Source organism: Rattus rattus, chromosome 6, assembly GCF_011064425.1.
Source record: "Rattus rattus isolate New Zealand chromosome 6, Rrattus_CSIRO_v1, whole genome shotgun sequence".
Lineage (NCBI taxonomy): Eukaryota > Metazoa > Chordata > Mammalia > Rodentia > Muridae > Rattus > Rattus rattus.
This window is the reverse complement of record NC_046159.1, coordinates 33,864,314-33,879,341: the sequence shown is the minus strand read 5'-3', so window position 1 is coordinate 33,879,341 and position 15,028 is coordinate 33,864,314. Positions and strand designations below refer to the sequence as shown.

Here is a 15,028-nt window from a genome sequence, read left to right as displayed (position 1 = left end):
GCTGCATCAGGGTACCATCTTACAGGGTACATGGTTATTCTGTGTGATCCCCAGCAACTCTCTCTCTATAAATAAATATATGGAAGATAGACCAAACATATCTCTTAGGTGGAATAGTAAGAAAAATAATTAATTTAATTGGATGTTGGCTCTTGAGTATATGACATGCCTTTCTAAAATCCTCCATGGTGAAAACTATCAAAGCATTGAGACACTGTGAGCTGAGACAACCATTTATTTATTGGGGTACAGTTAGCGTTCTGCTGATGTAATAAAACATCATGGCCAATGCAAGTAGGGGAGAAAGGGTTTATTTGGCTTACAGTTTCTATCACTAGTCATCACTGAACAGGACAGGAACTCAAGCAGGTCAGGAACCTGGAGGCAGGAGCTGATGCAGAGGCCATGGAGGGGTGCTGCTCACTGACGTGCCCCTCATGGCTTGCTCAGCCAGCCCAGGGATGGCATCATCACCCTCCCACATCATTCCCTAAATAAGGTGTCCAACATACAGGCTTGCCTACAGCCTGAGCTTATGAAGCCACATTCTCAGTTGAGGCTCCGTCCTCTCAGGTGTCTCTAGCTTGTATCAAGCAGACATGAAATTAGCCGGCAAAAGGACCTTTTCTCTTTTGGAGGCAGGTCCTAGAACAGAGATCAGGCATCCTCAAGGATCCAATCCCCTGCCTCAACTTCCTGACTGCTACCATAACTGTCTCAGGATAACACCTAGAAGTGAAAGCACAGCAAAGCATGGCCATCACACTTAGATATCTGGTTCACAGGTTCTCAGAGGTGAATGGTAAAGCAAGAACAAGAACGCCAAGGAAAACAAGCGTCACTACTTCCTGTCAAACAGAGAATCAAGTCTTCTCAGGAAGGAGGAGAATGTGACACTGTGAATGAATGTCTACCTCTTCTGATGACACTGGTGGTGATATTAAAGAAGGCTATCTGCAAATGTTTTGAGCTTAATAAGCCAATATACCAAATGACTAACAAATGAGACTTCGAAGCATACACATACGAAAGACCTGTTGAAAGAACAGGGCAGACCACTGAATTTTAATGTAGTGTGGTGTGGAAAAACAATTTCATCAATGTGATTTCAAATTTTGCTTAACTTTTCTGAAATAATGCTGATTAAGTTTTAGCATAATATGTATCCTTTCCCAAAAATTTATAAAATGCTCATTTTCCCAGTTACCTTTCTTATCAAGTCAGGTATCTCTCCTACCCATCGACCAAAACAACCCATGGAAAAGATCGAATGCAGAAGCCAGTGTGAAGATCAGCTTGACATTAAAGCTGTTTACAGAAAGGATACCTCAGCAGGTAGAGACCTGCCAACAAGTCTGACAGCTGCGTTTTCTCCCTGGGAGCCATGTGGTGGGAGGGGAGGACAGACTCCCACTCTGACCTCCACATGCATTTTGTGGCAGATGGTCATCCCACGCACACACACTCAGAAAATACATATAAAAAAATTTAAAGTTATTTGCAAAAATTAGAACATGCTTCACACTAAAAAAATCAGACTTCTCATGTATGACACACAGAATTTAGTAGCTATGTACATGGTTTTGAACTGAAAGACTAAAACCACCCAAGAATTCTCTTTTGACCTTCCACAGTTCTGTTACCCGACATCCAGTCCCTGGTAGCACCAACAAGCTTTCTGTCACCGCATCTTTAGTCCTTCTATAATTTTATATGAGTGGAATAATGCTCATCCTACGGTTTAGCCTGGCTTTTCTCAGGCCACAGTGCTTCTAACTCTTATCAATTAGCCTTCACCAGCCAAAAGCTCTCTCTTCCTCACTGACCAGCTCGTTTACTACACATGGACTTACTACACGGTGTTTCTAGATACTTGCTCCCTGAAGCGTCCCTTCAGTGAATACACAATTTCACTGTTAAAGTTTTAATATGTATTTCACAATAGATTAGTGATTAATAAAACTACATTTTTTTAGACTAATGAAACTATCTTTTCATGCAATTCTTATAGCACTGGAATATCTTCTTTAGAGTTTTTTCATATTCTTATGCACTTTCTTAATGTGGTGTCTACCTCATTACTTTTTTATACAATGCATTATACTCTGTCAGACCTAAGATTTACAGATACTTTATCTTAATCAATGGTTGGCTATTTGTTTTGTTTTTACTTCTTTTCAAGAGCAAATGTTTTAAACTCTTGTAATCTGAAGTTACATATTCTCTTTCATGGTTCACACCACTATAAAGGACATCTGCCACCTCTGATTTACAAGTTTTGTTTCCCTTTTGAATCTATATATTACCTCTCTGTTGTCTTACTGCCCTGGCTAGTATACACACTACACTGCTGAGAGTGTTGATCAACATTTACACGCTGCTCAAAATAGAGTAACAGCTGTCATAATTTCACAATTAAACATCATACATATCCTTAACTAAAGTAAAATATTTACAAATCATGCATTTGATAAAAATAGTTGCAATAAAAAGTATAATAAAAATTCCAAAAACTTCAACAATAAAGAAATGAACACACCGGTTTTTGTTTTTAAAGACAGAGTTTCCCTATGTAGTCCTCCTGTCTGTCCTGAAACTCACCCTGTAGACCGGGCTGGCCTTGAACTCAGAGATCTGCCTGCCTCTGCCTCTGAAGAGCTGGGGTTAAAAGTATGCACTGCCACTGCCAGGAAAACACTCCCCCCACCATCCTTATCTTTTTAGGAGCAAAAGATTAAGCTAATCCATTTAAAATTAATATATATTAATACGCACATACATACACAGTGATGCGGACAAGTCTATCATGCGATCCCATCATAGGACATCAAGCAATGACAGAGTTAAACAGTGAAGCCTGGCTGGCTGTGTCAAGGCAGGCTTGTCTTCCACACTCAGGAAGCCACAAACCCTGGCTACCTTAGCTTCTAACCACTATGGTGTCGGCCTTAACCCAGCGGCAGTAGCGGGCTCCCAACCTACTACCTGAAGACGGCTAGCAGACTACGGGGCTTCCATCTTGATTTTGCTCACACACCCCTGTACTACCTACCTGTTTACCAACATCTAAAACAAATGTTGACGCATATATTTCACCAGATCCGTTTTTTTTTAATGGAGGAAAGTAAGTAAAGTTTGTTACTCCATCTATGTAACAGTAGATTTGTACACTTATTTTTACATTTTGGAGGAGAAAAAAATTATAGTTTGTTTTGTTTCTGTTTTTTTGTTTTCTTTTGACTACAATACTGACCTGCTAAGTAACACTGCACCCAGGCTCAATAAACAAAAAGAGACAGAGAAAGAGACAGGGAGAGTGGGTGGGAGAGAGGAAGGTTGGAAGAATGAGAAGGAGAATCAGCTAGGACCGGGAGCAATAAGCAATTCCAGTCCTCATTAAATTTGAGGCTAGAGATCTAACTCTTCCAGGAATGCTAGCCTACTATATGCAAGACCTTAAAGTCAATCCTCAGCACTCCAAAAACTAAGTTAAATTAAAATTCAAAAAGAGGCAGGCAGATCTCTGTGTATTCTAAGCCAGCCAGGTCTACGTAGCAAGTTCAGGAACAGCCCAGACTATACAAAGAGACTCTTGACTCAGTCTCAGGAAAAAAACAAATAAATAAATAAATGAAACCATCAACTAAGTAAAGAAATTGCAACTACTTAGTTAACAAAAACAGTACCGTGTCACCAGGTAAAGACATACTCAGACAGACCACTCAGGAAAAGGAAATGAGAACATGAGAGGATGCTAAGAAGAGAAGGAAGCCTATTTTTGACACAAATCTCCCAGCCATAGAAGTGCTGTATCTCTGTCCAGAAGAAATGTCATTGTAGGCCTGGGACATGATGCGGTCCCACATGCTTCTATGTCTGCACCGTCTTCTCCCATAATGCTTTCTGAGAACTAACTCATGTTTGCCAAGTTCTCAAGAGCTCAAAGCCGATGTTAGTCATAGATCCTAACAGGCAGGCACCACACAGACACTCCACTAAAACCCAGTCTCTGTAGCAACATTAACAAGATTATTTGAGCATTAACAACAACCATCTTTTTAATTACTAAAGATGTAAAACAGCAACTTAAGTTCTTTACAATAAGTACATGTTTTTACAACTTACGATATTTACTGTGAATTTCCTCTATTTCCTTCTCTGTTTGGTTCTTTGTAAAAACCATAACCTAAAAATAAAAAAAAGAAGAAGAAGAATCTTTAGAATTCCGTCCATCCAACATGACAAAAACAGAAATCAGTGCCCAGGTTTCGAAATCTCAACTGTGGTTTTTCCCAACACAAAGAGAGATCTTTGTGTAGAACCTGCGTGTTTATTTCCCACCTCATATTTTATAATTAGAAACAGTACAGTCTTACTTAGCACTTCTTTTTCATCAACATATTTTAATTAAAAAGTGGGGGGGGGGGATGAACAGCCTCTCCCTCAAACCCAGTGGTATCAGAAAGGAAATCCCACCATGGTTAAATACTGTTTTCTACTTTAACAATATTCCGGTGAAGTCTGAGAGGTTGTGTACATGATTTAGGCTATGTGCCTGAGTGTGTATGTGGTGCTTTATGCAAGTAGGTATGGATGTGCATGCCTGTGCTCATACAGAGACCAGAGAACACTGAGTGCCCTGCTCTCAGCTCTCTGCCGTATTTTCTTGAGCCAGGGTCTCTCACTTAACCTGGAGTCTAGCTGGTGAGCAGGAAGTCCCAGGAGTCCTTCTGTCCCTCCTTCCCCAACACTGGGTCACAGGCATACACAGCCATGTGTGACCTTTTACATGAGTGCTGAGATTTGAACTCAAGCTCACATGCTTAGACACCATGTGGCCTTACCTGCTGAGCCATCTACAGCCCTAGTTGTTTACATAATTTAACAAATGTTCATGTTATACTAAGCACCTTGGCAATAGTCACGAATTTAAAGCCAAGGTGAGACTCATTTGTAAAGAGATTTAAAGTTTTCCTTCTTCCCATAAATAGAACAATCCCAATAAAATATGTAAGGCATCTGTAGCCAACTCCAAATAGTTGATAAAAAATAAACACGAAAATACCAAAAACCAAAACACATATAAACCAAAGGGACCTCACAGACATCTCCAAACATTACAAGTTGTTGTCAAAGTTACTGGTTATTCCCTATTGTCTGATGGCTAGGCCCTATTATCGAAGACACAACTTATATCAATGAAACAGAAATTGAGCTGGTATCTAGCTTAAAGCTACCCCCCTGACTATTGACTAGAGTTCATGGTACTGAAAGTATTCTTCAACATTAGCAGAAAAGTAAAGTAATTATCAATATCACTCAAACCCTGCAACCTACCACAAAGACTTGCCTGCAGATATACTGGTACAAGAGTGGCACAGACTCCAGGAATAACAGTGGTTCCAGGAATAACCAACCACTTTTTAAAATTATTTTTAAGGCCCACTCCACTTAGTTGGAGCACATTCATGACCCTACTAAAGTGGTCAAGAACTTCAGACTGATACACTATGGGCCTAGGGAAGCCTACTATTAATCTGTTAATGGAACACAGCAATAAAATGATTTCTAATGACATAGTGATACACCGTATATCAGAGCATTACTCAACATTCATCAGAAAAGCTTTCTTGTAGTAGATGGTAATTAACAAAGAGATTCACAGCTGGACAATGGTCAGAGTGAGAGACTTCGGAACACTTAGCCCTACGTGGGATATCTTCATCAAATCCCTCTCTTCAAAGTTCGGAATCTATGCAGAAGAGTAAGTGGGAAGAGTTTAAGAGCTACAGGTAGTGGATGACTCCAAAGAAAGCATCTTCCAGACACAACAGGACTAATACATCTATAAATTCAGAGACTGTGACAGCATGCACAAGACCTGCACAAGTTCAAAACAGACAAAATTGCAGCACTGAGAAAAGGGAAGTGAACATAAAGCCCTACCTCTAACCACAAAGCTATTCACAATTGATACCTACTCGCAAAGGGATTGTCAGTTCTCTCCAATGGAGTGTCACTCATGCCCACACTCCAGGGCTATCTCACGCCTAGAAGTAGACGGCCAACACAAAACAGACTCCATGGGGTTGGTGTTTTGTTGTTTGTGTACTCTGTTTTATTATTTTTTGTCTTATTCTATTTCTTTTAGTTTTTCTGAGTTTTTTGTTGTGTTTCTTGGATTTTTAATGTTGGAGAAAGAACATCAAGTTGGGTGAGTTATTAAGTAGGGAGGAGTTGGGTAAAGAAAACAAATTGATTAAAATATTTTTTAAAAAAAGGAAAATTTAAAAATAAAACAAACAAAAAAGTATTATTTCATTAGCTGGGATTGTTGGCACATGCCTTTAATACCAGTACTTGGGAGGCAGAGGATGTTGTGGATTTGGTCTAATGCTGTATGTTAATTTGGTCCCCAAAATTGCAGGAGAATTCACACATTTGCACATATGCTGAGGTACCTTGCCCCAAATTAGTTTTGATTGGTAAATAAAGTTGCCAGTGGGCAGCTGGGCAGGGAGAAAGAGGCAGGACTTTAGGATTCCCCGGCAAGGGACTGAGGGAGGAGCAGAAAAGAGATAGCTCCCATGCTGGGAAAGAAGTAGAAGCCATGCTTGAGGTGTGCTGGACATAGGACATAGCCATCATGTAGGTGCTGGGGAACTTAGCCCAAGAGGGCTGCAGGTATGGGTACAGGGCAGCCAAGAGGGAATATAGGTTTTAGTGAGTAATAACTCGGGAATATCTGAGGGGAGTATATTAGCCACATGGAGGTTTGGAAGTAGCCTAGCCTTCGAGCTGTTTAAGGAATATTAAAATGGGGGGGGGCAGGCAGGCAGGCAGGCAGGCAGACAGGCAGGCAGACAGACAGACAGACTGACTTTCATTCAAGAACCCAGAACATTGGGGTGGGTAGTGAGGAACAGGCACTGCCACTGCCAGGACCATTTGAGTAGAGTGATTTGGGTACAGCAACGAGTAGATCTCTATAGAGTTTGAAGCCAGCCTGGTTTATATAGTGAGTTCCAGGCCATGCAAGACTAAAAAGTGAGACCCTATCTCAAAAAAATATATAAAAAAGAAGATGGAAGGAGAAGGGAGGAAAGAGAAGAGGAAGACAAGGAAAAGGAGATGATAGTGATGATAATGATGATGATGACAATAACAGGCTAAAGAGATAGCTCAGAAGTTCCTCTTTTGAGTTTGCTTCTCTTTCAGAGGCCTGTGCATAGTTCTCAGTACCCTTATCAGGCAACTCAGAAATGCCTCTAACTCCAGTTCCAGGAGATCTACCACCCTTGTCTGGTTTCTTCATGTGCCCACACATGTGAACAGGTGTCCATAAAAACATCATCTTAAGAATATTATATTAAACTTCCTAGATGGTAGGCAATTGTGTTGTAGCTATATAACTGCCTGTTTCCTTTAAATCAGATTATTAAACGTTGGCCTATGATTCATAGAAACTTGGAAGGTAACTCTGAAAACTATGTTGCTGGTTAATGTGAACTCTGGTCCAGGTCTCCTAAGAGCTACAAAAGTCATCAAGAATAGCAGAGTAAACCCAGAATTCACTCTTAATGTTTATGATTGTACAAGGTATCTATAAAGATTCTAAATCTTAGATGATTTTTATTTTTCCTTTTCTTTCAATGTGTTCTGGTGACATGCCCATTTACCTAGCTAATGGTTCACATGCTGGTTTCAGTGTTCAGACCATGGGTGCTTGGCCTCAGACACCAGGGCAGAGCACCACAGTGGCAGGAGTATATGGAAGTGGGGCATCCTTACCTCATGGCAGAACAGGAAGCAGAAGCAACATGGGCTTTTTCTACATGACTCCAGCTTACAAGCAAACCTCTACTTGAGGCTATACTTTATGCTGTAAGTCTATTAAACACAAACATTGTCCAAAAACATGAGCTGTAAGGAAGTCTTAATACTCTAAATAGCAACGTGTTCCAGTACATTTTCTACCAAAAAGAATTTACAAAGGCTGGCTTTTAATTTTAAAAGTTCAATTCAACTTTTCCTTCTGCACTCCTACATAAATACAGAAAAAGACTCAACGTACATTTTCATTGAGTTTACTTGCTTCAAGGCGCATCCTGGTCTTCTCCATGTTTTCAATTTCTTGGACGATTTCAGCAGCTATTAAAATAAGCAGGAAGAAAACAATCACGCTGTCTGATCATCATTCTATGCCTATGTGAGGTATAGTACAGCAAGACAGGTGGTAGATACATGCAGATTCCTATCTTCATTTTTGCAAATTTTCAAAAATAAGTGTAGTGGTTTGGAGGAAAATGGCCTCCACAGGCTCATAAATTTGAATGCTAGGTCTTCAATTAATAGAAATGTTTAGGAAGGATTAGGGGATGTGGCCTTGTTGGAGAGGTATGTCTCTGGGGCTGGGCTTGGATGTTTCAAAAGTCCACTTAGGCCCAGTACACATATCTATCTCTCTCTCTCTCTCTCTCTCTCTCTCTCTCTCTCTCTCTCTCTCTCTCTCTCTCTCTCTCTCTCTCCTCTCTCTCTCCCTCCTCCCCCCCCTCTCCCTCCCTCTCCCTCTCCCTCTCCCTCTCCCTCTCCCTCTCTCTCTCTGCCTAAATCTTGCATATCAATGTGAGTTCTAGCTATTGCTCCAGTGTTGCGCTGTCTGCCAGCCACCATGCCTCCTGCTGCGTTGGTCATGGGCTCACTCTCGGAAATTGTAAGCAAACCTTCTATCGAATGCTTCCTTTTATAAGCTGCCTGGGTCTTGGTGTTTCATTACAATAGAACAATAATTAAAACAGTAAGTTTAGAAATATTTCAAAGCAGGACATTAAATGAAGAATATGGAGTTTTAACATGTAGCTACTCATCTACGTATCAAAATAAAACTGTATACTATGTAATTTTCACCTTCTCTCCTTAATATAAAAACAGTCATTTTAATGAAATTTGAAAATTAATTTACTATTATGAGTTAAGTTCTTAGAGGATATTCACTCTAACTCTAATATATTAGATGTAGTGAAAACTTGGCAAGGAGAGCTTTGCAAATACCAAGGGACATGCCCTTGCCTCCAAAACCAGTATCTGAAAGCAATTTCCAACCACTCATAGCAAGGAGATCAAATGTCCTGTCATATATTAAATACCTTTCTTTAAACACGAATGGTGCAGATTTTGCAAATGCTGCCTTTCTGTATCAAAAGTCAGTCTATATACACAGTTAATATAAGAAGATATTAAGTTTGGAATTTACTTCAATACATTCTATAGAGAGGCTTAAAATGGCACATAGAAAAGCTAGGATTGCTTGGTAATTGTTTATGTTGGAGGGTAGATACATGGAGGAGATATGAGTGCTTCTCCTCTACACCCACTTCAATCTTCTCTATCCCCACTTCAAATAACTCTACTCAAGCCTATTTCAAAACTCAAGCAACTGTTTCACTTACAAGATTTTCTTCTCTAAGCACTAAGCTGTATCTGCTTCCTTAATATTGAAAAACTGGTAGAAATAATGTAGACAATATTTCTGTAAACAAGAAATGTTCAACTCCTATGAGTCTTCTGAGTCATGGCATAATACAAAAGCAAAAGTATTCTCATTCTATTCAAAGCATTAACACCAGTACCACTCTGAAACATTCTACAGTAGTAAGAAATACTATGTATTGTACTATATTTATTATATTATATTATATTATATTATATTATATTATATTATATTATATTATATATTAGAGTTGGGTACAAGTTAAGGGCTTAAGCTATCTTCAGAAAGACTTCTAATTCTGTGTAGGATGTAGAGAGCTAACAACAGATCCCACGCACTATAATGACAAGGAAAAACTAAGCAATCTATCCAACCATAATTTTGCTTGACTCTGTCAGAGATAAAATTAAACAGCAAGTACATGCCCTAAAATCCCAAAAGAGGTAGTAAGACTGGGATGGACCAAGAGTACCAGGTGACAAAAAGCAATCCCCAGGAGATAAACTGCAATGACCTAAAATGAGTAAGATCCCAGCTAAACTTTTTGATGGATTGCAAAAGGCCAAGGGTGGCTTCCAAGAAAGTTTAAAAACACTGAGAGGCTCAGACACAGGAGCATCAATTGCAGGCTGTGTCTACAGAATGCCACCACTCCCATTTTTCTGTTTCCTGCCATGCTGAGATGGTAGGAGTCCCAGCTGCACACTCAAATCATAGTCTTTGTCCTCCCTTCCCACCATGTCAGCGCAATGAATGAGTTGAAATAAATCTTCTCTTCTTTAAGTTGCTCCTTAGCTATTTGATCATACCAATGAGAAAAGTAACTGCTACAATAAGTTAGTAAAAGAACAAGATGGGTCTGGTGGTACATGCCTTTAACCCTGGTTTGTGAGAGGCAGAAGCAGGTGAATCTCTTGAGTTCAAGACAAGCCTGGACAACAGAGCTAGTCCACCCAGGGCTACACAGAGAAACCCTGTCTCAAAAAACCAAAACAAAAACAAAAAAAACAAAAATGTGGATAGAACAATGAAGTCATTGTGATAAAACTGGTCATACTGTTCACAGGCCTTTGGAAGTAGCATGCAGAAGAACTGTAGAAGAGTGAAAGGCTGCAGGCTAGAGTCCTAGAATACTCTTTAGGACAGCTCGATAGGCCACTGTGATTGGAAAGAGGAAGACCAGAATGCTGAAAGACAATAAGGCTGTACACAAGAGGGCTCAGAGAGCAACAAGCGCTCTAAGGACTAGAACTAGGTAGAGGCCATTTGTATCATGCTCTAGCAAAGAATCTGACTGTGTTCTGCAATCTTAACTATTTCGGTGAGGTTGAATTAAAAAATAATAGGCTTTGTTTGGTGGAAGAAATCTTACCGTAGTATAACATTTAGGCTACAGCATGGCTACTGCTCAATGCATTTATCCTAATTCATGGAAAGCAGAACAGAAAAATATAAAAAATGTACAATTTAAAAAGAAAAAAAGAAGTCTAGCTTGCGTAAACTGCTGGACAGACTGCTGCTGTGGTGGTACATGTTACCAGCACTGGGAAGGCAGAGGCAGGTGGATCTCTGTGAGTTTGAGGCTAGTCTGGTCTACAAAGTCTAAGACAGCCAGTGGCTTGGGGGGAGAGGGATTCGGGGATATTCACAGTAATCTTGGGAGGCATCATCACTTTATGAAAATTTACACCATGTATTTTTCAGTTTTTAGATCATTCTTCTTGGTTTTAAACAAAGCAATTCTAAATGTTCTTACCTATAAAGAACACCAAAATGCATGGTTGAGGGAAGACTATGTGAAGATACTGACATTTTAATGAATCAGTGCCAACTAAGGACATCTGTCTATGTATAATAACCACAATGGAAACATCCACTGAGTTCTCACAGCTTGCTAAGGCACATACAGCATGTAGGACTATAGTCCTCACTCTATGGATGAGAAGACTGAAGTACAGATGTGACTTGCTCACAGTTACTCAGAATAAAGTAGGAGTGTAGGACTCAAGATCACTCTTTACCACCTTGCGATCTCTGGAAAGATACTCAAAACTGCCAACAATGATTCCTCTGAGAAGAGACCTGGGGCTATGAGACAGCCTGAGAGGAAGACTGCCTTAGCACAGTGTTCTACAGGCAGCTCCTAAAATTCATTTGCATATCTTATCTACTACCACAAAGGTACTTATTAAAATTCTTTCTGTGGTTTAAAAATCTCTGAGCTACATACTTACTTTTTCCAGAGATGAGCACAGGTGTATTACTTTACCTGATTTAGGATGCAAAGCATCGCACTGGGCATTATACATGTGCACAAATTCCTGATGCCTTTTAATAAGCTGCTGTTTGTTTCCTTGAATAGATAAGCCATGCTGTTTCAGCTTTTTCTTTAAATCACGATCAGAGAGCAAGTTATACACAGTTTTGGGCAATGGCTTCCTTTTGTGAGCAGAACTAAGACAAACAAACAAGAAAGACCTTGTGAATTATCAAATATTCTCAGATAAAACAGTAATTTACCTCCCTAACAACTGACTAACTAGAAAAATAGTTGAGACATTAAGATAAAAAAAGAAGTGGACGGGAAAATAGTTTAGTCAATGAAGTGCTTGCTTCATAAGCATTAGTTTGGTCTCTAGCATCCATATAAAAAGTTGAGGAGATAGAAACAGAGGCATCCTTAGAGCTTGCTAACTAGCTTGCCTAACTGACCAAAGCCAGGCAGGCCCCGATGAGAGGCTCTGTCTCAAAGAACAAGATAGAGCAGACTCCTGATTATGATACCCAGGGTTGACCTCTGGCTCACACACATGCTAACATATACATGTATCCCCACACATGAGCATGCACACCCACACCACACAAAGGTAGATAGATGAGTAGGGTGTCAGCATAAGCACTCCGACTAGAGGTCAGCCCTAAGGGCAATTAGATAATAATAAGCAGTTTTCAAAGTAGTCTTCACAACTGCAATCATTTCAAAATTACAACAGCAAATTAATTAGTAAGATCTTAAGACTAAGAGTGTTTAAAAGAAAAAGATTTTTTAAAAAATAAGCAAAGAGAGTTTACAAAAGGCTGTGCTTCTCAAATTTTAGAGGACCTCAGAACTACCAGGAGAGACTGTTTGAAATGACGATGCTCAGTCACTGTCCCACAGCATCCATCTACAAGGTGCAGTCCTAAGGGTGGAAACTGAGAGTCTTTACTTTCCAGTTTCCCAAGGTAAATCTGATGCAGTGGTCCAAAGGTCATACTGACAGCACTATTATAGTCATGTATAGATACAACAGTTCTACTCACACGAGAATCATTTCCTGACTAAATTATCTCTTTTATGCTCCATCAGGAAAGTTTGAAAGCCAGAAATCACTTTAATAATTGTAAAAGGACTGCAACCTCAAAAGAGTATATTTTTCCAAAATTGTTCTTATAATGGCATCCAACTGGACTCCACAAGATTGATGAAATTATGGTAAAATAAAATCACAGTAGGTAGCAACAACTGAATCATTTTACAGTGTTTATGACAAGCACAAAGGAAGGAGTGACTCATTAAGTCTCTAACTAAAACATTTATTTTATCAAGGACAGACTATTACATTTACAACTATGAAATTCTGATAAATATCTACAGTGTTGTTCACTGGCCTTCACAATGAAAACCCCACCAGACGTCGATCAGCTCTATCAAGAATTTGAGACTCTGAAGTCAGAGAAACATTTCCCCAAGAACGACATGACACTGTTCGTTAATATGTTGACTCAGTGAAGCTGAGTATCACAAGTCAGGGGTCTCAGAACCAGGACATCAATAGAAAAGAGCTCTGCTCTGAACCAAACGACAACTACACACAGGATGGGGTCCGGGTTATCAGCCATACTCAGCAATGATCTTTGGTGCTGTAAAGCCAATTTAGGAATTGTAAAACACAACCGACAATAGCAGCTGTCTGTCTCAGGTCTAAGATCTCTCTCTCAGCAGTCTACTGAGAGTGAGGCAGTATGGGCTAGCTCTAAGTTGCACTGGAGACCCACTGGCAAGGCTCTCTGTGCAGCCAGATTTGGAATGCCACTGGATGGAGCTAGAAGCATTAGAGCATATGGTAGAGCCTTCTAGAAAGAGAACAATCCAAACAAGACCATCAGTACAACTTTCTTACTCTTCAGGGAGAAAATACTCAGCTCTGCTGCATCCAACTCATTTTCTGGGGTGAAACACAAGGGGGAAAACAGTGGATGAGATCACGGCTTAAAGTCATCCTGGGATATCTCCTTGGATTACCCAAATTCCCTCTAACTAAGTAACATGACCATCTAACTCCGATTCCCATCAACAAGCTGTGGGTATCGGAAGGCAGTCCTCGGGGGCACAGTGCTGCCCAGGCTTGGGGTCAACGAGAGCCTGTGCCATGAGTTAACAGCGCATCGCCACTTCAGCCTTTCTAAGTTACAGCAGTACAGCCTGCCCCATGAACCTGCGTTCACTCCAAACTGACTCAGAAAAACTGAGTGGCGCCTTTTTAGTTTTAATAAGTAAAACAGTAAGGTAGTCCTGCCTTCTGAGAGAATGCTTTTCGGAGAATATTTCTCAAAATAGATGAACATAAAAAGCCATCATTCTCTTTATCCCATCCACTCTCCAGTCACTAAAGTCTTTAGCCCCCTTGACTTTTCCACAGCTCTCTGAATTCTCACTGACTGTCTCCAACTTTACCCCACTTCACTCCCCGTGCTTACCACTGTCCTGTTACTGCCTGATAATGCAGAAGATTGAGGTCTATACCCTGCTTTTAAAAATAAAATCTTCCTTTGACCTTGCTGCCCATGCTTCCTCCCAACTACATCTACCATTGCCAAGCTCAAACCCGACCCTTCTGTTTCTTTATTGTCTCTACCAGTCCCTGCAATTCTCAAAGCCCTGCAATTAAACTTCGATTAAAACATCACTCCTTGAACACACAAGTGGACTCTTTCAGATTTGGTGACTTTGGTACACAAAGGATGCAAAGCAGCACAGTAGTTTAGGCACAAATCCCAACCTCACACCTTCTTGGAATGTCATCTCCGGGTGCTTCGAAGAGAGGTCATTACATTCCACGTATACCCTCCAGCAAGGAAGAGGAATTAGAAGCACAGGGCTGGAATGGCTCTGTGTAGCCTAAGATAACCTACTTTTCAGTCATTTTTACTAGCTTTGAGTCTCCTGTCTCAGCCTCCTGAATGCTAGGACTGCAGGCACATATCACTATACTTAGCTAAAAATATTTTTCTGCATCATTTTTACAGGGGATCATTAAGCTATTGAACAGCCTATTAAAAAATATTTTTAAAGGATTTATTTATTTTATGTATATGAGTACACTGCAACTGTCTTCAGATACACCAGAAGAGGGCACCAGATCCCATTACAGATAGTTGTGAGCCACCATGTGGTTGCTGGGATTTGAACTCAAGACCTCTGGAAGAACAGTCAGTGCTCTTAACCACTGAGCCATCTCTCTCCAGCCCTCAAAAAATAATTTTTGAAAAAGCTCA

The 15,028-nt window shown here is 40.2% G+C and overlaps 1 protein-coding gene across 3 annotated transcripts in view; it reads right to left on the bottom strand.

Annotated features, from left to right (window-relative positions):
• The window catches only part of Rad18 (RAD18 E3 ubiquitin protein ligase), a 77,206-nt gene that overhangs the window by 39,971 nt on the left and 22,207 nt on the right, over positions 1 to 15,028 (bottom strand). For all 3 annotated transcript variants that reach the window (XM_032905980.1, XM_032905982.1, XM_032905981.1), the window contains exons 7-9: positions 11,760 to 11,944; positions 8,075 to 8,151; positions 4,126 to 4,186 (exon numbers count right to left, since the gene is read on the bottom strand). In XM_032905980.1, the coding sequence (XP_032761871.1) occupies positions 4,126 to 4,186; positions 8,075 to 8,151; positions 11,760 to 11,944 (323 nt within the window). The remainder of the gene's footprint in view (positions 1 to 4,125; positions 4,187 to 8,074; positions 8,152 to 11,759; positions 11,945 to 15,028) is intronic.